Source organism: Bactrocera dorsalis, chromosome 2 (assembly GCF_023373825.1).
Source record: "Bactrocera dorsalis isolate Fly_Bdor chromosome 2, ASM2337382v1, whole genome shotgun sequence".
Lineage (NCBI taxonomy): Eukaryota > Metazoa > Arthropoda > Insecta > Diptera > Tephritidae > Bactrocera > Bactrocera dorsalis.
The window spans coordinates 102,991,553-103,016,319 of record NC_064304.1 but is presented as its reverse complement, the minus strand read 5'-3'; the positions used below and the strand labels follow the sequence as shown (position 1 = coordinate 103,016,319).

The window sequence follows — 24,767 nt, the reverse complement described above, 5'->3', positions numbered from 1 at the left end:
CAATTATGCCAGGATACAAAAATACGCTGCTCATTCAACTTCATGAGCTTATCAAGCATTGATTTTGGTGGTAAAAAATCGGTCACTGAAAACAAGGAAGCCAGGATAATGGTTGAGAAATAATTTTCCACGTATTACTTGTTAAACATAAGTGTTTTTTGTATGAGTGAAGCAATACAGGTGCGAGTCTTCTCTAAGCGAAGTTTTTCAAAGTTTCCCTGATATTATAAGAAAACTCTAAAAGAGGTGGTTGCTTTGAGTTTTCAAAGGTCTCTATGATATTGCAAGAGCGTTTAGATTTGTGAAAGCGTTTCGGGAAAGGATAACCTTGGAAGATTCTTAATATATTTACGGTTCTATAACCCTCTAGGTCTTATTTATGGTTGCGCATTGTGACTAGAGCATGGCGAGTCTAAGGTTTGTCTCCTCAGCTCCTGTAGAATTACATGGCCGACAGGAGTAATGCTCACAAATTCTACGAAAACATGCGGCGACAGACAGACTGTATAAAGATCAAAGTATACTCTTGTAGAACCCTTAGAGGCGATCTAGTGGCAGATGCCTCGAGCATACTGAAATTATGAAGGGAACACTTCTCTAACCTGCTGTATAGCAGTGAAAGTATAACACTAACAGGTGGCGAACCCGATTCCCCAAGCGCTGATGATGGAGCGGATATTCCATTGTTCGACCGTGAAGAAGTTCGAATAGCAATTACACGTCTAAAGAACAACAAAGCAGCAGAGGCCAATGGATTGCCGGCCGAGGTATTCAAATACGGCGGCAAGGAACTGATAAAGAGCATGTATCAGCTTCTTTGTAGAATATAACCGGACGAAAACAGACATGACGAATGGAATTTAAGTGTATTCTACCCGATTCATAAAAACGGAGAACTCAAAATTACGAAATTTTGTTTAGTGATTTTCTTCGATATGAACGTACTGCTGAAGACTGTACGAGTATCAGATACAAAATGGTGGTATACTGTTATTTTTTATTGCCATCAAAACATTTTATTCATGATACTTGCATATTCGTTTCGCCATGCTGTAAATACAACATCATATGATACATATTTATACTCACATTTTACATCCAAACGTGCCTCAACTGGCACAGATTTCGCCGTATAAGATTCATGATAGGCGAGACAGCGCAAAATGTCACCATGGCGTTCACGCATCGCCGTCACTTGAACGACAGACGTTGCCGACCAGGTGCGCGGATTATCCGGTTCGGTATTGTTGATTTGCGGATGAATCGGTTGAATTTCTTGGTCACCTGGAAGGATATTGTAAAAGAGTAAAATGGATTTTAATAAAAAACAGGATGAGTTATGAAGAAATTCGACCAATAGAGAGTATTGTTGTATAGTCTATATTGATATATTATTCAGGAAGCTGATTGTAGGGTGTAAGGCTTAAAAAAGTACATGGGACTATATGCTTAATAAAAACTAAACTCGAAACAAAAAATGATATAATAACACACAAATATGTAAGTACAAGTGGGAGGTAACAGGAGGTACCTATAATAGGTCTACATACTTATATTATGGTAGTAGTGGTAATATCATTAAAAAGCATTAGGGTAGTGGCGGTTGCAGATTATTAGTGGGATTATGTGTACATGAGTAGAATTATGTAAGTATATACTTGTATATATGTACATGTATAATTAGAGTTTTGGTGGTGGAAGCAGCGCCAACTCTAGGTCAACATGCCACTTACTGACCGGACATTAGCAAATTAGATTGCATGGATTATGATACACACACAAATACATGCGTAATTAAGCCGACAGCTACGAGTATAATAATAATTACGTAGGTAGGAATAGCCAAAAAAGGACCAGGTTTATGTGTGGCAACTAAAATGTTGTTGATAACATGTTGCTATTTTATGCAGTCTTTGCCCATGCAGATGTGGCAAGTTGCTGGCATAATCCAAGCACATTTCGAGCAAAGAGACATACTTTATAGGTGAGCATAATGGTGAACGAAACTATTATCCTTCCCTAACCATTCGTGGTATGAAGGTTAATATAATTTTGGTGTGCTCAAATTAGTTTATATAAAAGAACTAAGCGCTTACGAGGGTTACACTTAGCACAAAGAGTTTTGTTAAACGTTAACTTCGGCTGCAGCAAAACTTTAATACCTTTCAGAAGAGCATTTCTTATACGAAAAAATGGTATAAAGAGTTCTTTATTTTGATTTTGATCGCTCTTGTATGTCAGCTATATCTTAAAGTTATGCGATATCAGAAGTTCCGAATAATGAATTGGAAATGAATTGGACACATGTAACTATATTTATATTTAAGTCAGATAGTCTTTTTTTGCCTTTTATAGGACCAATGAGTCCTTTGTTTACATTTTGTAGCGTCAATACTCTTTCGTTTACTTTTAGTCAAGACAAAAACTCGTGTTTGCATTTAGTCAAGGCAACAACCTTTGTTTACATCTTTGTCGATTACTCTTTTCGTTACATCTTGGTCAATATCCCTTTTGTTTTCTTTTAGCCATGTCAACAACTTTTGGTAAATACGAAAGTTTTCCATACAACGATTGGATTCCGATCGTTCAGTTTCGTTGGCAATTTCTTGAGAGAAAAGTACGTGTGCTAAATTTCGGAACGGTATCGGAAAAACCGAGGGACTATTCGCATATATGCATGCAGAAAGATGGAAAGAGAAATGGACATATGCTAAATCGAGGCAGCTCGTCATGATGTAGATTTATATAGATATTTCATCCAAAAAAAGGGGGACTCCACAATTTGCGCCAACTACCGTGGGATAAGCCTTCTTAATAGCCTTCTTAACATCGCATATAAGGTTCTATCGACCATACTGTGTGAATGATTAAAGCCCACCGGAGCTCCTGGAGAAAATAATTCGAACCACAGAGCTGAGTAGAGAAGGTACAATTTTGTATAGTACAGGTGCTGACGTATGCTGTTAGTTCTGCTTTATCCATGTTGGACAAAGAAGCGAAACAAATGGATCTGGTGGTGAAGAAGGGCAAGACAAAATATCTCCTGTCGCGACTAGACTCCCACGACATCATTGACAGTCATAATTTCGAAGTAGTAGATAATGCCATCTACATTGGAACCAGCATTAACACCAACAACAACTTCAGTTTCGAAGGCCAACGCAGAATAATTCTTGTCAACAGGTGGTCCTTCGGACTGAGAGGTAATTCACAAGTAAAGTCCTCTCTCGACGAAAAAGACCAAATTCTGCAGTTCAAGCGTGGACCATGATAACATCTGACGAGTCCGCGTTCCGAGTTTTCGAAAGAAAGATTCTGCGAAAGATTTAGGGCCCTTTGAACATTGGCAACAGCAAATACCGCGGTCGATGGAACGATGAGCTGTACGAGATATCCGACGACATTGGCATAGCTCAATGAATTAAAAGACGGCGACTACGCAGGCTTGGTAATGCCGTCCGAATAGATGAAAACACTTCAGATCTGAGAGTATTCCACGCAGTTAAGCAGAGGAAGAGGAAACTCCGTTAGAAAGACCAGGTGGAGAAGGAGCTGACTACACTTGGAAACTCCAATTGGCGTCAGACAGCGAAGAGAAAGAACGACTTTAAACTCGGCTGTTATCGCGAAAGCGTTGTCTAGGCCAATAAATAAGATATATAAAATTTGCTAATGTCTATAAAAAGTGTGTGATCTCCAAAGTTATACATATGGTTAGTGTAACCCTAGTATTTTACTAAAACAACTTACCGAGATACCATTTGAGTGTGGCAGGCGGATTGCCATAGTGCGATACGCATTTAACGGTCGCCAGAGCACCCGAGTCGATGGTAATATTATGTCCGGGTGGAACATGTGCGCCCTCATACTCCAGGCGTGGACGTTGTGGCACCACTGCAAAATGTTAGAAAAAAAGGAAAAATTCATAAATATCGGAATATGTGTGTATGTTTAAACAGAGAAGAGGGATAAAATATTAAAAAAATGTGAGAATTAACTAACGGGGTTGCCGCAAGAAATGACCAGCAGAGAAAACATACAAAAAAATCCAATTAAACCAATAAAATACAAATTATGAAATGTTGCTTGAAGCTGTGCCGCAGTGGTGTATTACTGGGCGGATGAGTGATATCTTGTTGTTAACAGGGCGGTTGCTTTCCAATATATAGGGTGATTTTTTAAGAGCTTGATAACTTTTTTAAAAAAAAAAACGCATAAAATTTGCAAAATCTCATCGGTTTCTTTTGAAGATAATTTCATTTAAATGTTGACCGCGGCTGCGTCTTAGGTGGTCCATTCGGAAAGTCCAATTTTGGGCAACTTTTTCGAGCATTTCGGCCGGAATAGCCCGAATTTCTTCGGAAATGTTGTCTTCCAAAGCTGGAATAGTTGCTGGCTTATTTCTGTAGACTTTAGACTTGACGTGGCCCCACAAAAAAATAGTTCTAAAAGGCGTTAAATCGCATGATCTTACGGGTCCATTTCTTGAGATGAATTGTTTGTCCGAAGTTTTCCCTCAAAATGGCCATAGAATCGCGAGCTGTGTGGCATGTAGCGCCATCTTGTTGAAACCACATGTCAAACCAAGTCCAGTTTTCTTCATTTTTGGCAACAAAAAAAGTTTGTTAGCATCGAACGATAGCGATCGCCATTCACCGTAACGTTGCGTCCAACAGCATCTTTGAAAAAATACGGTCCAATGATTCCACCAGCGTACAAACCACACCAAACAGTGCATTTTTCGGGATGCATGGGCAGTTCTTGAACGGCTTCTGGTTGCTCTTCACCCCAAATGCGGCAATTTTGCTTATTTACGTAGCCATTCAACCAGAAATGAGCCTCATCGCTGAACAAAACACGCGCGCGAAACACATTTCGAACCGAACACTGCTTTTGGTAATAAAATTCAATGATTTGCAAGCGTTGCTCGTTAGTAAGTCTATTCATGATGAAATGTCAAAGCATACTGAGCATCTTTCTCTTTGACACCATGTCTGAAATCCCACGAGATCTGTCAAATACTAATGCATGAAAATCCTAACCTCAAAAAAATCACCCGTTACTTTCTAGCCTCTGCATGGAGCTCAGGTGTTATGTGACCGCATTAATGTCGTTTAGGTTTGGCGCATGCTGAGCGGTTTATTGCTTTTATGCACCTTGTTTGTAGGATTATTTAAGTAAATTACGGTCAAGTATATGTTGGTAGCATACAGTCAAGTTGAAAATGTTAGAAGTGTCTGCCACAAAAATGTCTCTTTCAGTCAAGTAAATTGTTGATGAGAAGATTATTTTGGGAATATTTAAAAAGATAAATATTAGCAGCTGTTGCTGAAATTGTGTGCTAACAGTTTCTAAAAAGGTGGCAATACTATTTCGAATAGATATCGAACTGAAATTTTGCACACGTTACTTTCGCCCCCAAAAAATGCTCATTTGTCGGAATGAGCCGAACATTCTAAATGTTTCGGCACCAGAAATTTGATTTCGCACACTAAATTCGATGAAACGTCTCTGTTTAATAATTTCGTTCATTGTAAGAATCGCCGAATGCATTATATGTGCTTCAGAAAGACAAGCGTCACACTAAGCACTAATGACTGATTTGATGTCAGATTTGGCACAGATGTTATTGACAGTCATACAAAATCTTATCCTTGTATGTAAAATTTTTTTATTTAAAAAGATATTTTCACGAAAGTTGAGATGGATTATTATTCTACGTAGTACTACAATCTCCGAAGAATTCCTGTAGATCGAAGGACTATAGAATGTGGCTGCCATACAAACTGAACGATCGAAATCAGGGATTTGTATGGACATCTTTTTCATTTGAAAAGGAATCTTCACGAAATTTGGCATGGAGTATTGTCAAAGGAAACGCTACAATCTCTGAAGAAATTGCATCGAACGAATTACTATAGCATATAGCTGCCATACAAATTGGCCGATAAAAATTAAATTCTTGTATATAAACCCCTTCTCTCAAAGGCATTTTAGTTTGTTCAATCGCAGTTATTGGTTTTTCTTTTTTTTTACAGGAAACTGAGTCCATATTTTAAATAAAAATATTGTGTCAATAATTTTGCTTGTACATTTCTCTTCATGTCATTGTTGAAAGAAGTTGTATGTGAGTACATTAATTAAACTCTGGAGCATATATATTCATATACTTTTGTATATAAACATATATTTATCGTATATATAAACGCATTTTCATATAAATACAGCTAAAGGCGAAATTGCACTAAGTGTAAAACGAGTAAATGGATAGGAGTTAATTCTATGTTAAATGTGTTGAGTTGAGTTGAGTGTTGTTGCCACAAGGTAAATCAAGGTGCATATCAACTAAGCGCTCTTATACAAGCACATATATCTCTATATGCTCATACATATGTGTACGTGTAGGTGTTTGCGAAGAGAGCAAGTGCTTTAACAGCATGGAGTCATCAGCTGCGTTAGGGTCAATTTCCTTGTTGTATTTTTACCCGCATTGCTAGTTCCATGCAAACACACGTATGCATATTTCTATAGACCTGCGGCTAATGATACGCAAACACACATACAAACCACCCACATACTCTTCTTAGTGCGCACGCAAAGCGGTGGCACAGTTGCAGGGACTTGTGTATGTCGGATGCTGCAGTATACCGGTTGCAAGGTAAGCCTTGAAAGCCATGGCAATTGCAGCCAACGTGTTGGAAAATTAGATAAGATTTAAAATTAATTAAGTTTTAAGAGGTCAGTCATAGCTTGTACCAGTGCAACAGCATGGCAAATTACTGAATTGGTCTCAGCTGTAACAACTTGCAACTTTCTCCTCTTGCGCTCACATTTTTTTCTTTCAATTTCTCCTTTTTCTTGGTTAACCTTTGCTTAGATTGTGCTTGATTGGAAAACAGGCGACAACTCGAGGCAATATAATTTAATTAGTCTGTTTTATAGAAAAAACGGTTTACTCAAAGACAAACATACGAAAAGTGCAATAAAGTGGGAGTGAAAAGAATAAAGTGGGAAAAGTTTGAGTGTTACAAAGAGAAAAAATTTATAAAAAAAGGTATGCTATGTGGTTGAAAGTGTAAATTTTTGTGATTCGACATTTGATTAGCAGCAATCTTATCTACAAGTGCGCAATTGTCTCGGTAATTGAAGTTCTAAGTTAATTTCGGTTACATCGAAGCTAAAATTTCACAAGCAAAGAAGTTTACATAAAAAAACTCAATTTGGATCGGTCAGTTTGTATGGCAGCTATATGCTCTAGGTGTCCGATTTGAAAAATTTGCTCAGAGATTGTACCGTTGGCTTGGGTAATAATCTGTGCCAAATTTCGTCAAGATATCTCTTTAACGAAAAAAGATTTCCATAGAAGAACTTGATTCTGATTGGTGTATACAAAATTTCAGATCGATATTCCTCTATCGTTTGGGAATACATTTTGATACCAAAATGCCGCTATGGTAATAAAACTTCGCCGCCAGTTTTGTTATGAGGGAATAACTTCTTATATATGTATAGTAAGTATATGTATAAGCAGACAGACAAACCCTTTGCTTCTAAGCGAATGTAATAAAACAACTTACCTCTGACAACCAGTCGCACTGGTTGGCTGGTGAGTGCATCTTGTGTTGTAAAATCACTCGCCGTCACTTGGCACTCCCACAAGCCATCGTCGAAGTCTAGCGTCGCCGAACGTATCCACAGCGAACAATCGCCGCCGATTTGCATAGGCGGCGGATGTAGGTCAAGATGTAGATTACCGCCACTGCTGCTAGAAGGTCGGGCGGCCCATTCGTATTTTTTCGCATATATGCCAACAGGCTGCAGGAAAGAGAGAGAGAGACAAAAAATATTTGTTTAGCTAAATGTGTGGAACAAGTAGGGAGATGATAATGTATTTAAATATTAATTAATTGATTTTTTTTGATATTTTTTAATATACTATATAACCATTAGTTTTACAAATTCAAAGCACCTCTGTATTTCGAGCAACTTCGGTTACTGAAGTTAACTCCGAAATCGTCCAAAGCATAAAAATAAAAATATTAAGTCGAGAACAAGTTTGATTTCAGTGAGCTTCAGTTTTAGATATTCAGTTTGCGTTTCCCAAAATAAAATTTCAGATTACGCACAAAACCCAATAATCTATTTGTTGTAGAAAGGCCAAAAAATGTCAGGAGAAATGCAAATATTTTGCAACCAGACCTCAAAATTTTTAAATTACATTTTTTCGGTTATTCAATGTCATACAAAGCTACCGACCGCTTCTGCAACACACTCATAGCCAAGTTACAAGCATGGTGGCAACATGCTCATATGTAAGTTGCACGTATCACGGCATTTTTATTTGTTGAAACCAAGCACATTTTAGTTTTCTCCGTTATAAATACATATACATATATATATGTATGCTGTATACTTTCGTTTACATATATACACTCAACAACCGTCACCTGTAACAACAACTACTGTCACAACTTTGCTTTCGCCTGCATTTTACATGAGACAACTGGCAACTAAACTGCATGCGTGTGTGTGTGTGTCTATGTTGCTATATACATACATATGTATGCTATATGTGTGAGTAATTAAGTTTCCTACATGTCTTGTTGCATGCGACGTGCTTGTGGCAGGAAGGATTTTCGATTTAGTTGCTTGTTTGCTAATTGGAAATTAAATTACAATTACTTGCTGCAAGCTAGAAGTCCAAATACGACGACATCGGTTGAAAATGCACACATTTGCGGTATATTATTTCAGCCGTTTTGTGCTTTTGTTGTTTTAATTTGCACTTTTTTCTTTCCCTTTTCCAAGGCTATTGTTATGGCAGCGCATGCCGAGCATCGAGTACATTGGAGGGGCGTAATTTTATTAAATCCCACAAGATCCTGAGTTAATGCAACCGTGGTGTGGTAAGTTGCATGTTAGGTTGTTGCAAGGTGGAATGACATATTCAAAGTACTTCGTGCACACTCATGGTATTTTATGCATTTATATGCGAGTATATATAAGTAGATATGAGTAAGTGTCATAGGTGTAGCATACCTCCAGGCGTGAAATTGAATGTACTGAATCATGCTCGTTTGAGGTGCATAATGGACATTTGAAAATCTTATAATATTATATTTCTTTAAATTTTTAATTAGTTTAACGCAAAATGTTGTTTCAGAGATATTATTAAATGCCAAATTAAAATTTACTTTTCTAATACCATAAATTAGTTTGTATGACGGCTATAGGCTATGGTGGTCCGATCTGAATAATATTTTCGGAGCTTGTACCATTGCTATGGAGAATAAGCTGTGCCGAAAATCGAGAAGAAATCTTGTTAAATAAGCAAGTTTTCCATATCAGGAAATGATTTGGATGCCTCTATTTGTATGTCAGCTATATGCTATAGTTGTACGATCTGAACAATATGTTCGTAGCTTGTGGTGTTGGCTTAGAAAATGATCTACACGGAGTTTGGTGAAAAAATCTTGTTAAATAAGCAAGTTTTCCATATCAGGAAATGATTTGGAGACGTTAATTTCTAAGACAGCTAAGTGCTATACCGGACAGATTTGAATAAATTGTTCCGAAAATATGCCACTGTGTTTGAGAATAATCTAACGAGTAGCAATGTTTAATTGCAGCTGTACTCGTAATATATTACTTTAAATTAAAACTAAAAAACTATACGTGATGTAAAGAGGTTTATAACCCCAATAGTTTGCTTCTTGAACACGTCACTGCTTATTTTTGCAAAATTAAACCTTTCTGCAATATGTTACGCGTATCTTACATATTGAAACAAAAGCAATATTAAAATCAGTCAACATTTTGTTAGCCTTTAAATCTCATTAATATTCATTATTTAGCCTTAAACCGTGATCTATAAAATTTATATTAAATTTCACTATTACATTTCAATTTCTTTAAGGGCACTATTATACACTGAACTTCAGATTTTCACATTTTCAAAATAAGACCATATACCCGTACATACTGTATACTGTATATATTCTTATATACTTCATATGTACTCGTACTATATAAACTACTTCCTCGCTTCTATGCATCAGTTAGCCCGATGTCGCCGCTGTCATCTATGCATTTGACACGTTTGTCCTGATTATCACTGATTATTGTTATTATTATTGTTGTTGCTGTTGCTGTTGTCATTGATAGCTATTTTGTTGTTCTAATTGCCGTTGTTGTTTCTAAAATTTTTAGTTATCTGCTTTCGTGCTTGCTTCGCACGACTTGACACTTGCTGTCACTGTTTAATGAAGCATTATAATGAAATTGTGTAGCATGTGGCGTATTAATTGCGGCAAGGATTTGATTGGATTACGAAAGGCAATGAAGTGAATTTCATGAATGTGCGAATATTTAAGTTATGGCTTCTATGTGATATTTTATATATGCACGAGTATATTAAATTTTGAGAATATTTTGTTCAAGGATTATAATAGTAACATTTTCATTTTTGCTTTCGAATCATTTTGAAGGTTGTTTGGTTTTTTGATTGAAAGCTTGTTATCTTTTATGATTTCACGCAGAAAAAGCTGGTAAAAGCATTCACAAATTGGGAGTACAAAATATCCCAGAAAGTAAGTGGATATACTATAGAAATTCTTGAACCTAAACAGTTAATAAAATCGCGGCATTTGCGAAAATGCCTCTTTGAACTCTGGGCACGGAGTTGTTATTATGCATTATCGTGAAATAGTTCCAACTGAATAGGACCGCTTTTTCGTTATACTCTATATATTTCGGTTGAAAGCTTAAATGAAAATTATATAGCTTGTTAAAAAAAAAACTTTTCTCTTAGAGTCGGTTTTATGCTGAAACTAAGTCAATTATGTTGTCAGTGTAAATTATTTATTATTATTATTATATCAATTTGCTTTCACAATTAAGGCGTTGGTTCAACTCAATTGAAACTTTAATTAAGTATTTAATAAATTTTTAATTGAATTTTATATGCAAAAATATATACTATATATATGAACTTTTTTAAGCGAAAAATTTGGATGGTCTATACAAGCTTTGGGTACTTTAAAGTACCTACCCAAGTTAGGGCTTAATTGAGTCAATTAAGATAAAAGTTATAATAGCTTGCAAAGCGGCTGATTACTTTCTTCTTCTTTGGCAATATAACTGAGAGTCGATCCAGGCCGAGAATACAAAACTGCGCCAGTTGGCTCTATTCCTTGCGAGGTTACGCCTTTTCATTCGATGCCTGAACGTTTTTGCTTTCATTGTTCACCTCTGAGTCTGGTTATTAACTCAGATTTTCACTGGCTCATTATCTTCCATGCGATTGCCATGGCCTAACGGCCTAATCCAACGAATGCATTTTTATGCGCTAACTATATAGCCCTAAAGGCTATTCTGTTCATGGATCCATCTTCTTCGAAGAGCAGCGCCCACTCGAATGTCTCGGAAGACCTTACAGCGAATAGCTTTTTCACCTCTGTTCGTCAACCTCCATATTTCTGCGCTATACGAGTATAATAAGACGGGAATGATGATAGCCTTACAGAACGTAATTTTTGCTCGTCGAGAGAGGGTCGCTTCTCAATTGCATACCGATCCCGAAGTAGCATCTGTTAGCAAGAATAGTTCTACGCTTGATCTCCAGGCTTAGTTTATTACTGGTTCCGCGATGTGCAAAGACCTTAACATTTTTCAAATTTATAGCTGCTAAGACACGAGTAATCTTTGTGTGTTGGCCTGCCGGTTTTTTTAGGCTGGAAAAGGCTGCGCTGACGGCAATGTTGTCAATGCCTACGATACTAATATTATCCGGAGACCCCTGCAGCATTATACTTTTGGTGTTAGTGGCACGTATCATGTTTTCCAGTTTTATGTTGAAGAAGATTAGAGGGAAGAACGCTGTCTAAAGCCACGTCTGATATCGAACGGCTCGAAGAGTCCTTCCTGATTTTGATGAAGCTGATGGTTATGTCAACGTCATTCTGTGATAACCGTAAGAGGATACCAAGTTCAGACATGGTGGCAGCTCATGTCAGTGCTGTAGAAAGCGGCACTCTTTGTCAAGGCTCTCCTTCAGCATTTGAGGTATTGTGAAAATCTAGTGAATGGTGAATTTGTCCGGTGTAAAATCCGCTGATAAGCGTGATTCGTTTATAGACTGTAGTACTATAAAATATTGATAAAAGTTAACCATCAAGTGAGCTATCGCTCAAATTTACGATTCCATTCGTTTTAAAATGAATGCGTGTAAATGCAACTCAAAGCCTTTTATTTAATGACACTTCACTTCAAGTATGGAATGGTGTGGTAGATTACCTTTATTTAAGAAAAAATCCTACTGATTGCCCTTTAAAATTCTCGATTTAAAAGTGTGAGATAATGTGTTGACAGGGCACCTAAGTAAATATCGAGCAATTAACGCCTATTTTTTAGATAGAAAAAATGAGTGAGAGTTCCATTACTAATACAGTCCAATGTTTATTTACAAACGAATACATACATATATCTATTTGTGTACATACATTTTATGAAGCTGAGGTTATTTATTTATTCAGCGAATATTGTGGCACGTGAGCGTGCATACACACGAGCAATGCGACTAAAACATTAGTTGTTATGCCACGTTTGCATTAGTTGTGTTGCGCAAAAAAATTCTGTAGAAAATACATTTATACTATATATACGATTGCCGGTTGCGGCGTGACACTGAATAATCGACATAAATTATGTTTTGAAATACCTCGGCGCACAGTGTTGCACGTAGTCAACGAAATTTCTACAGAAATTGCAGACTTGGCATTTAGATAGTTTTAAAGGAGTGTTATATCAATTTTGTTTTCTGTGGGTCCATGCTTGATTGAATCCAACATTTTGATCATTTTAAAAAAATTACCAAACAAAAATAAAATAAATTAAAAAACTTAATTTTACACAAAATTTTGGTAGATTTTGCCTGTCAAATTCGATTTTTATCACATCAAAAAAACTGGGAAGGAATATCTGTCAAATACTAATGCATGAAAATCCTAACCTCAAAAATCACCCGTTATATACAGAATATGCAGAAAGATTTGATAGTGATCGGATGTTTTTTGGTTTTTGACGCTATCCATGAAACAATCCAATTTTCGAATTCGAAAAACGAATGTGCTTTTCGATCAGGTCATATGTCATCAATCGGAAAAAGTAGAAATCAGAAGGGTGATGACAGGAGAGTACAGAGGGTGAGGTAGGATGTCCCATTTCAAAGTGGCCGATTGTTGTCATGTAGGTCTTCCCTCAACGGTTGACGAATTCCGCGAAGGGGGTCGAACTCAAAGGCAGTTATTTTTAAGGTTCCAAATCTGAGGATATAATCTACTAAATCGAGAAATTTGTGATATATTCCACCAGATGGACTTGGTAAAGATAGATTAACTTAGGTTAGGTCGCAGAGACGATCCATGGATCAAAAGTAACTCAGGAATCCACTTGGATGCTGGTCTTTTCTGAACACCGAGCCGAGCAAACTTTTTCACGGGTCCAGAAGATTCCTGTATTTCACTTCACATTTGCCATTTTTGAACATTTGAAACTATTTTCGACACGTTTTTTCACTAATGCTCCCCATAAGTTTCTACAATCATTTGCCCCGCCTAAACTGCATTTTTTCAAGTAAAAGAGCAACACTTCTCGGTAATGAGTCTTCTCCGCTTGTATTTAGCTATTTTCGCCGTCTCAGTTTACTTGCTTTCAAACGGATGTTCTTTGGTTGCACAGAGGATACTTGCTCTAAGACCGTATGTCGTGAGCTGCTTGAACCTATAAAAATATATAAAAGCTGGCGAAATTTCTACTTAAATCTTGAAGTTTGTCTATTACAGTTCTTCTAGGCGTTCCAAATCGTTAGGTATTTAAAAACAAGTATCGAGGTCACATAGTTGTCTCCTTTCTGCATACACATTCGGCTTGCATTATAAAGGATTATTTTCCTGCATACTATCAGCAGTATCTGAACCGGTCATTCGGTTTAACTGAATTAAAATAGAATTTGTTTTCAAATCGGTCGCATTGGTAACAAATCGATTTCGCTGTTAAATGCCACAAAATATTTGAATTCTATTTGAAATGAAAAGCGCGAATTTTGTTGTTTCAATGCAAATTAATTCGGTTACATCACGCTACGTGTTTTTACGTGGAATTCAAAATGAATGTGAGCTAAACGGATTTTATGTTAGCGCTAATGTACAGTAGTTAGTTTGCGGACGGTAGGTAAATACCACAATTCGATATACGAATGCGCGGAATTGGTAAAAAGTAAAAACTTTTACTTTTGCAGGAATCAAATTATTTAGAATTTTACACCTTTTGCACCACCAGCTTAATATAAGGATTAATTCTATTTACGGAACGACAAAATGCGGGTCAATTCCACTAAAATATTGCTGTCAAATCAACAATTTGGGATAGCCTTTTTTGGATTCGTACAAAAATAATCACTAGTGTTTTTATGAAGAAGGTTCGGTTGGCAAAATTGGCGTAGAGCTTAGTACAGTCTAGGGTCCAGACATTAAACCTGATACTGGATGGTTTTCAGGCATAAATCGTCCGTAACTGCTGCAATTTCACGTTCGATATTCGTACGAAGTTCATTAATCGTCATTGGCTTATTGGCATAGACCATAGACTTGATGTAGCCCAACTCTAGATCGAATCAAGTATAATATATTTGCTAGATATTTGTCGGAGAGGCATCCAGAGTTTTCTTCTTAGCTTGTTACTATTCCCATATTCTAATAAAAACTGTATCAGTTTAGTCTTCCACATTTATCATTTATTCCCTTCGCTGTTCAATACTGCTCTTAGCCGCTGGATCTTTCTTCAAAGTTTACTAGCATTTATGTACACTTACATATGCTTAGTTACTTAGCTGCCACCAAATTTCTATTTATCCACCAATTCATTCACCATTTAAAGCTGCCTAAGTCAACAATCAAGAACGATAAAAGCAAGACTTTTTATTAGAAGCAAAAAGCGCAAGTTTCCAATGTTGCCACATCTACGACAATTGTCTGGGAATCAGCAGCAAAAGTAGTAATAAGTGAAAAGAAAAATAAACATGCGACTAATGCAAGACAGCGAAACAAATTAAAATGGAGAATGTTGCAGTGTATGCGGTGCTATTGAGCGGCATGAGAGAGTATGTTTGCGCATAAGTGCATAAGTGTAAGTGAGGGTGGGACTGAAGTGCATACTCTGACCCTTCTAGGAAATTTTATGCATATCATTAGGAGTTGTAGTCTCTTTTTCTCTAGATTTTTTTATTTTTTCTTAGCTATTCCATCCTCCATCAAAACGTATCAGTCTGTTTTATATTATTATACACGTCGGTCGGTAGAAGATAGAGCTAGATAGTTGGGTATAGGCAGGGATTTCTATGGTCCGTTTAATAATTTGAAGCCGATAGTTGCTCGTATAGCATATTGAGACAAAATCAATTAGTAATGAATACTTTTCGAAGAGCCTACTGAGTGAAAGTCATCTTAGTAGTGAATACTTCTCGAAGAGCATATTGAGAGAAAGTCATCTGAACATTGGCAGCTAGCTAGTGCAGATATTGTAATTTGGTTGGTTAAGGTTGTTTTTGAAGCTTTAATGCGTACGCGTAAGTCAAATGTTGAAGCTTAGCGTTTCAAAAACCTCCACTTAACACAAAGCAAAGCTATTTAGTTTAGAGATCTATTGGTTTATTTTGAAAACTAGGGGTCCAAAAGATCTATGAATCTACAAAGTATATATCAAAACTACATAGATTCAAACTTAACACGAATAGTAGCAAGAAAGCCATCGAATGAAGGTGGAAAAATCCAAAAAGCTCAGTTGAATTGTGATCACTGCATTTTTATAAAATTTCTACAAGCGGCAGATAATTTGAGAAAGCAAGGGTACCCTGCTGAATAGCTTTATATAGACTTAAAGCACTCTGAATAAATCTCGTTCTCCTGAATGCATAAAACTAAGCTCATTGTGTAGAGCTCCAACACTTTTCTCTACGGCTTGAGTTTTTGCAAAAACACATATACACACACGCATATAAGTGGTTCGTATAACCACAGTTGTGGAAACAATAAAAGTGTCAGTTACAAATGTCGCCCACATATCAGTTGTCTGGCTGCTGTTGTCTTTGCTTCCTTGACGTCACAAAAGAAAGAACGCATGTACTTCTAGGCACTTGCAATACGTGTCCTCAACTTGTGTGTGGGTAGATGAAGCAAATATTGCACAAGAGTTTTTTCTGAGAAAACGTAGTATGTCACAATTACAGCTGCACTCTACAATTGAGTTGATTAGAAGCAAGTGTATTAGGTTAAAGTATCCTTTATCCTTATAAAGGCTTACAAGCAATTGCAGTGGAAGAAAAATGCTTAAGCGCACATAAGTGCATAAATGCTAGTAAGTTCGTTAAAATTTAATAGCAATTCGCTGGACGTTAAAAAAGTTACATAATGCACCAGTACAAACAATTCCCGTGAGAGCCAAATCAGGCTCTAGTACACGTCTTTAAGCGTTGGGCTTTCTCTGTAACACTTTAAGATTTTTTGGAAAAGATCTTGGCCAAGATCTTTACAAGATCAAATTGATCCAAGAACTTCGTACGAATATCGAAGGTGATTTTGCAGCAGTATAGGCCGATTTATGCGTCTGGACTTCTGCAAGCATGCCTGTGGTGGCCATATAAGTCGAGGCCCTTACATAATGGCATCGGAATAAAGAATTGATATCGGACCTCTGTAACCATTTGGTGCTCTCAATGAAACTACTTATGTCCGCTATGCTATCTGTGAACCTTCATTCAAGGCTTCGTGTCTGATATGTCCCGAGTAATCGGTATCTAGTTTGTGCTATAGCTGGGCATTTACAGTGAAATCAGAAAATTGCTTCCTTATTCCTTCTAGCTTGCAGCTGCGGCAAATTTCGTTATAAAGCATACCCATTTGTAGCTCATATTCTTCAAACGGCCAGTGCCGTGTTATAATAGCAGAAAGTCTAAAACTACCATTCCTGTACCTATGCAATAAATTCTTGGATATAGTCTTATCCTACTTGGACCATATCTGCTTAGTTATCCTTCACTTGGTTACTTTTTTCATCTCCACTGAGTTATGCGTTCAAAGTGGGTAAAAAGGTCTCTTTTGATCAGTTCCAGCGAACATGGCATTAACTTCAATTCGGATTCATCTAAAGAGCTTCCTACTTTGTCCAACTCGTATGCTGTTTTGTTATCAAAAATGTTCCTGTGGCCGGGAACCCAAATTAAGTACAAGTTGATTCGCCAGTGAGATTAAAGTCATTCTTCAGTTATTCAATAGAAGAGTTCAACCCCTGTCTATATCTAGTACTTCCGCTTGGAAGATGCTGGCTGAGTTTATTAGTCGGGTGGGGACAGAGATTTTGAGATCATCGAAGTATGAAGATTGACAGATAAGAAGCTTAATTATGACTTGCTTTGTAGTGAATTGCTTGGGAAGTTAACATTTTAATTTTTTCCCACTTTCTAGAGAAGTGGCATATTTCATTCCATACTAACAAAGTACTTTATTATTTAGCGAAGGTTCAACAGGCTTTTTTTATTGCTCGACCTCGAAGATAACTTGCGTTATTTAAAAACAGATCAAGAGACTAAATGTGAGAGAAGAGATGGGAAGAGAGTGATAGATTGAGAGAAGAAGAGGTGGTAAGAGCGAGAGAAAACGTGAGACATAACGAGCCTCAGCGTTGACACGAATTCTAATGCAATGAAGTTGAAACATCCTTTTAAGGATGGCAGTGAAAGCTGAATACCGGGAGATGGTGAACCCGGTTCCCCAATTCATAGCGATGGGGCGAACAATCCAGTGAACGACCACGACTGAATAAGAAAGCGAAACAAAAAGGTCTGATAGGCAATACGAAATATCTCCTGTGATCAAACAAACAATCGTCGTATTCGAGACTTGGCTCCCAAGTCACTGTTGACAGTCGAAGTCGTAGATAATTTTGTATATTTAGGGTCCAGTATAAACACCAACAACAATGTCAGCATTGAAATCAAGTACTTGTATGGAAAACGCAGAAAAATAAAGACCAAAGCCTACAAACCACTCAACATCCCTGTCTTGCTATACGGTGCAGAGGCATGACATAGTTCGCGCGAAAAGGTAGAACGATTGGCGCGCTGTTGTAGACTCGGCTGTAATTGTGTAAGCGGTGTCCACGCCAATAAAGAAGAAGAAGATAAACCTAAGACTGAGGCTGCTTTCGTCAAAAAATTTTACCGAATTCAGATCAGAGATCATATTGTAAGTATTATTACTGGTTTGGTGTTGCTTTGATACGTATATATTTTCTAGACCATCGCGGAGAAAAAACTTCCAAGAAAACTTTTAATCAAAAACAGAGTAAAAGTGATATCTTCATCAACCATTCAGCATACATTTTATGGTGAGTAGTAAGCTTCATTTGTTCTTTAACCTTTTAAACCAACTGCTTTACCATATCTCTATTTTTTGTTATTTTTCCGCTTAACGAGAGATATACTACTACATTGTGCGTTTATTTTAAAGAAAGAAAAACAAAATCTCTACCTTTTAGCTAAAATATTAATTTCCAACACAAAGAAACTCAAATGCACCACTTGCTGCAATGAAAAATGTCCGAAAACCTTTTAAATTTCTTTCGTTGTCACTTGTGTATGGCAACAAAGTGGCAGTTGAGGTGACAGTTATTGCAATCGGGGGCACTTGGCGTGAACACTAGTGACACGCACCCATACACACTCCCACACACTAACACAACCAGACGAACAGAAATGCATTTTTAGCCAGCAAGTGCAGAGTTCTAACCACACACGTACAGTGACAAGCATAACTGCGTATGTGTGTGTGTATGCTTGTTGTTATTGCATGTGTCTGTTGCGCCATTATAACACATGTTGCAGTTGTAAGAGTGTCACTTGAATGTTAGAACAACACAAGTTGTAATAAGAACAAGCATAAAATAACAGAAAATCTACTGCTGCGGTAACGGTATATCGTGTGGGTGTGCTTGTGTGGGTGTGTGCAAGTAGAATAACAGACAACATGTTAACAACACAAAGATATGTCCTGTGAAGTGCGCATATATGTATGCATGTATGTGATTGCTTTATATTTAAGAATACTAAGAATTCAAAAATGAAAACAGCAACTGCACTTGAAGCAATCCGGTGTTACTGTAGTTTGTTGTAGGCGTCCTCACACACTTACGCATACTGCTACAGGTGACAAGATGTGCAGAGCACATTTCTGGTGAGCTGATTGCAATCACATGCAGTCATGTGTGCAGTTGAAAATCCTGATTTTGAAAATAAAGTTTCGTGCAAATATTTTTTTGATATACCTTCGTTTTGCCCTTGGAGAGTAGTTTCGTGAGCATTTTTGAAATTTAGTGCAATTATTGGAGAATTAATAATTGTAGAACAAAGAGAACGTTAACTTCGATCGCACTATAGCTATAATACCCTTCACAAATACAAAAGATTTCATTCAGATTGCATATTAAAAGTTCTTTACAAAAGATTCCATACCAGTACTTCAGTTTGTTTGATCAGTTTGTATGACATCTATATGTTTTGGTAGCCCAATCTTAATAATCTGGTTTGAAACTGCAGCTCTGCCTTGAAAAACAATCTCCACTGAAAATCGAATGACTTTTAAAATATAAATGTTTTCCATACAAGTACTTGAGTTGATCGATTGGTTTGTGTGGCAGCTATATGCTATAGTATTCCGAAAATCAGCGATTCTGACAAATAAAGTCATTTGAAGAGCAACGCATGCGTGAAAAATTTCAGAGCGATATCTTAAAAGCTCAGTGACTAGTTCTCGTTCATTTACCTTATAGTATATAGGGAGGATCTTTTATTCACAAAATAAAAACTTGTTAAATTAATAAAAACCCATACATAATCAAACTTATGATGACAAATGTTTCGAGTAAAACAGAAAAACATTAACAAAGACTCGATCAGCTCTTTTGTTCACTCTAGCATGCAAACGAGGCCTTCATAGGGCGCCACAGGCACAGCTACGGCGGCGAGCGCTTTACCAGTTTCATGTGTAGACTTGGAGCCAGCCACCATCACAGTCAGCTTCTGTTGGTATTTGAGGTCGAAGACTTCTGTCAAATTGGCAGCGTGTGCGCGTGGACCAATATTGATGACAGTTATGATAGAATTATGATCTTTGAATTCCCTTTCGAAAGCAAAGACATAGGGTTTGTCCGGAAAGTAATAAGTCTGATTTTTTTCCGCCGCGACTGTACTTCGGAGTGTGCACGCACCGACTGGATTCGGTAGAGGGCGTTCCTGGCTAACAAACGAACGGCTGCTCAGTTGTCATCCCAACCCAGCCAGCCCAGATGTGGCCGTAGTAATAGTCCTCATCGCTAAACAAAATTTGGCTCGAAAATGTTGGTTCTTCTTGGAACTTTTTAAGAGCCATAGAGCGTAGCGATGTTGCTTGGGAATGTCGAGTGGTTTTAGTTCTTGCACAAGCTATATTTTATACGCTTTCAATTTAAGATCTCGCCGTAAAATGCGCCAAGTTCCATACGTCAGTCCGAGTTATTGCGAATGGCGCGAAGCCAACTCTCCACGGTCTTCGTGTACATTCTCAGATACGGCGCTATATTTTTTTCACTGCGTGCTGGAAGTGGTTTATTCGGTTGAATATTATCCAATAATCAATGCTGAGTCTCAAGAGGGGTGATAGTGTTGCGGGAAATTTTTCGCGCGAAGCACATTCTTTACAGTACGTGAATTTTCGTAACAAAGTGGAATGGTTTGTAGACGTTATTCTGGCGTAAGTCTCTTTGAAAAAAAAAAAACACGACAGCTTGACACGAATCACGCCGGATCTGTCAAAAAATACTATAGAAAAAAGTACTTCTATTTGGATACCCCTTTATTTATAAATTTTTATCACACATTAATCATAGCTTGCACAGCATTCACCTCATATTTGCTGTATCTATATGGTAGGCAACGTATAAATCTCTAAAGTATTGGTGCAGCTCGAGATTCCTCAAAAATCTCATTATGTTCTTAAATAATCAATTTGAAATTCGTAGAAATGTAAGGAAACTAATATTCGCACAACTTCGAATTGGAAAAATATTTCCATTCAAGCAAAGCTTTATTTCGAATTTGTTGCATGCATGCAATTTGTGGACGTCTGAATGCTATGAAGTATTTGGGAATGTAGAGTCGGCTGAGAAAATCCTTTCTGCGAATTTGTGCATTTTGTCTGAATTTTTGCATCTTCTTCTTTCAGGACAACTTGTTTTCTGATGTTGCTGCATACTGCATGTTTTTGCTTGTATCATATCTATGTAACAACAACTATTCACACAAAACTTCCATTAATTTTCCGAAAGTTCATTTTGCAAAAGTGCATCAAAACACAAATACTTTTGCCATCCTTGCGGAGTTTGCTTTTGCAAGTTTTGTTGTTATACTTGTAGCTGGTATATCTGCATAGCACAATATTATCCTCAAATGCAGAAAAAAAAAACAATTACAATTTAATTTCCGTTTTTAGAATTAATTAGGTTAGTACAAGTGAACCAGTGGCGGTGAGTATACTGACGAAAGAGATATTGATATTTTGATTTTAGTTTTTGTGTGTTTTTTGTTTTAATTTTCTAGGAGTATGAAAACTGCTAATTACAACAGTTCAATTCCAAAAATTCATTTATTTCCTTCAAGTCTGTTACACTGATTATAGTAATACACCAACTTTTCGACACCATTTTGATAGTACGATTTGTCCTTTGCTTCCAAATAGGCCTCAGTTTCGGCGATAAGCTCTTCATACGACGAGCAATTCTTCCCACCGAGCATTGTTTTGAGATTTAAGAACAGGAAATAGCCGCTGGGGGTCAGCTCTAGAGAATACTGAGTATGTGCAAGCAACTTGAAGCCTCATGCATAGACCAACCAACTGCCAACGTTTTCACTGATTTGTGATATGGTGCATTGTCTTTATTTTTCTTAAATGAATCGGGTTTTCGGCGATTTCGTTCATAAAACGGTGCAATACCGCTATGTAAAAGGCGCTGCTGATGGTTCGTGGAAAACTTTTCTTAGCCCCCATATAACTGATATTCAGGATTTTGAAACAGATTCTTCTCCACATGCATATATGTATGTTATATTGCTTGAAAATAAGTTATCAAGTATATTTGAACAATGTCAAAATTTATTACAAACAGTTCAGACTTTTTATGCACCCATTGTATCCTATTCTAATTGTTTCCGACCTTTCACCTAACTTTAAGTCGTTTAAGTTGATCAAAATGTGTGATATTTTAATGAAATGTTTTCACTTTGACATAAAAATTATAAAATTTTGTTAATAACTAGATGATCTGGCCACGTGTTGCTGTGGTATATATTATTATTTTGACCTGAGAGGTAATAAACAGATAAATAAATAAATAAAATGGACTGTCGCAAAAAAAAATATCGTTAAAATATTCCATACATAAATTAACGATTTGACGTATTATTCGGACTGAAAACATCCACAGAGGAGATAGTCCTCGTGTTACAACCGTAAGAATAGACGGGCAAATAAAAAATTTCTTTACAAAATACCTCAAAGCAGTTCTAAGAGCAGCTAAAACCGAAGTTCAACTCGACGTGAGTCTCTCCACAATCAAAATACGGGCCTTGGAGATTGGTTTGCGTAATTAGAGATGTGCGACAAAACCATTCGTGTCTGCAAAAAATATAAAATCGAGGTTGGGATTTGCTCGATCACACTTAAATTGGACTAAGCAGAATTGGAATTCAATTTTATAGTCAGACGAATCAAGATTCAACCTCAGAGGCTCGGATAGCAAAGCTTATGTTCGGCGTCCGCAAGGTGAAAAATATAACCCAAGGTACACAACTGTCAGAGTAAAACACAGAGGGGGTAATATTATGGTGTGGAGGTGCTTTTCTGGTAATGTTATTGGTCCAATTCATCGTATAACTGACACGACACTTATAGGGACATTATAATTAATGTTATGCTGCCGTCTGCCGATTAGGAAATGCCACTTGTATGGATTTCCCAACACGATAACGACCCTAACACGCGCCGAGACTCTTAAAATCTTGGTTAGAGGAAAATCACATAATACTGTAGCGTGACCGGCACAATCTCCCGATCTCAACCCCATTGAGAATATTGTGATTATAGGTAAACGCAAAATAGGCAGTGAAATATTTCGGAATGGTAATGAACTTTTCGCCAGATTGGAAAGGGAATGGAAAGCGATCCTTTACAGTTTCATTGAAAGTCTAGTAGCTTCATTGCCTAGAAGATGTGCCGAAGTTATTAAAAACAATGGCTATGCAACTAAATATTGAAAAAATTTTAGAATATTTTTAGAATACTTACACAAAAGTTGCAAATATTTTGAAAACATAAATTTTGATTTTGGTTTCGAGGCAACGATTTTTCGACCATTTTTGAAGGCTTTTTTATACCATTCGTAGGTTTGTGTTTTCGATAAAACTGAATTATCGTAAGTTTTTTCCAGCATTTGCAACGATTCCGCAAACGAAATTTAGTTAAAAATGCAAAATTTGAGAAAAGTCTTTCTTCGATATTTTTATACATTGTAAAAATCTCAACGCACTACTGAGGTATACTGACTTATGCCGCTGTTGCAAGCAAACTGGTTGACAGCTCGCGCTCATATTGTGCATAGTAATTAAGGACAGGCCTGTCAACTTAGAAAAATACATATATGTGAAATATTATTTGGTAGAAGAATTTTTTTTTTACAATTTCTCTATCAGCAGCCAAATTTGTTTGAAATCCATTCACAATTTGGTCGAATAATGAATGTTGAATTCTTTCGTAACATTTTCAAAAACAAGTTTTGCTGTAGGTATTATGCCCGACTCGATACTTGCAAATTGCAAGAGTATAAAATATTCGGTTGCAACCGAACTTGGCACTTATTTACTTTCAAAATTTATGCACGGAAAAATGATCAATCAAGTATCGGTTGGATCGGTTGTGCTATCTAACCTAACCTTGTTATTTTGTTCGTGTAGAAGCTATATGGTAAACTGTATTCCGCTGTTGACAATTTTTACTCTCTACTTTCTACTCATACTCATAATTAATAAACATAATGCAGTATTTCATACCATGCAAATATGGCATATTTATAGCTGTGTAATTGGAGACTTTTTAATATAAATCTTAAATGAAAAATTTTCAGAAGTTCTGCATTCTGATTTCTGAATGGCAAATATCTTCCACTACATCATACAAAATCTCCCTGCATGGAACGTCTCTGTTTCCCCTTGACAAATATGGAAATGTCAACAGTGGTCATTGCATGCATATATGTATATATGTATATATGTATGTATTAATTACGGCAAGTAACAAATACACTATGAGCATATATACTACATGCACATGACCGTTATGCATTCGGAGCAGAAATAGCTGAGATATCAAAATGGCAGCGACGACTTACAAATATTTGATGTTATTTTACTTATTTGGAACGTATGCAGAGAGCAAACATATGCATACATACACATGTACGACTATATGTATATATATGTATGTGCAATCGAGTGCATGAGAAATTAAGCGAAATGGAAACGGAGAATGTGTGCGCACTGCACTGCAATGTCGTTGCGCTGCTGTTGTGTATGCCACGAAATACTCATACGACCTGTCACACCTTTGTGCCGTCTATAGCTATGCATGAGC

The 24,767-nt window shown here is 36.9% G+C and overlaps 1 protein-coding gene across 5 annotated transcripts in view; it reads right to left on the bottom strand.

Annotated features, from left to right (window-relative positions):
- Positions 1-24,767, bottom strand: part of LOC105230450 (kin of IRRE-like protein 2) — a 407,372-nt gene that overhangs the window by 116,639 nt on the left and 265,966 nt on the right. For all 5 annotated transcript variants that reach the window (XM_049447970.1, XM_049447968.1, XM_049447971.1 and 2 more), the window contains exons 4-6: positions 7,578-7,815; positions 3,751-3,894; positions 1,090-1,284 (exon numbers count right to left, since the gene is read on the bottom strand). In XM_049447970.1, the coding sequence (XP_049303927.1) occupies positions 1,090-1,284; positions 3,751-3,894; positions 7,578-7,815 (577 nt within the window). The remainder of the gene's footprint in view (positions 1-1,089; positions 1,285-3,750; positions 3,895-7,577; positions 7,816-24,767) is intronic.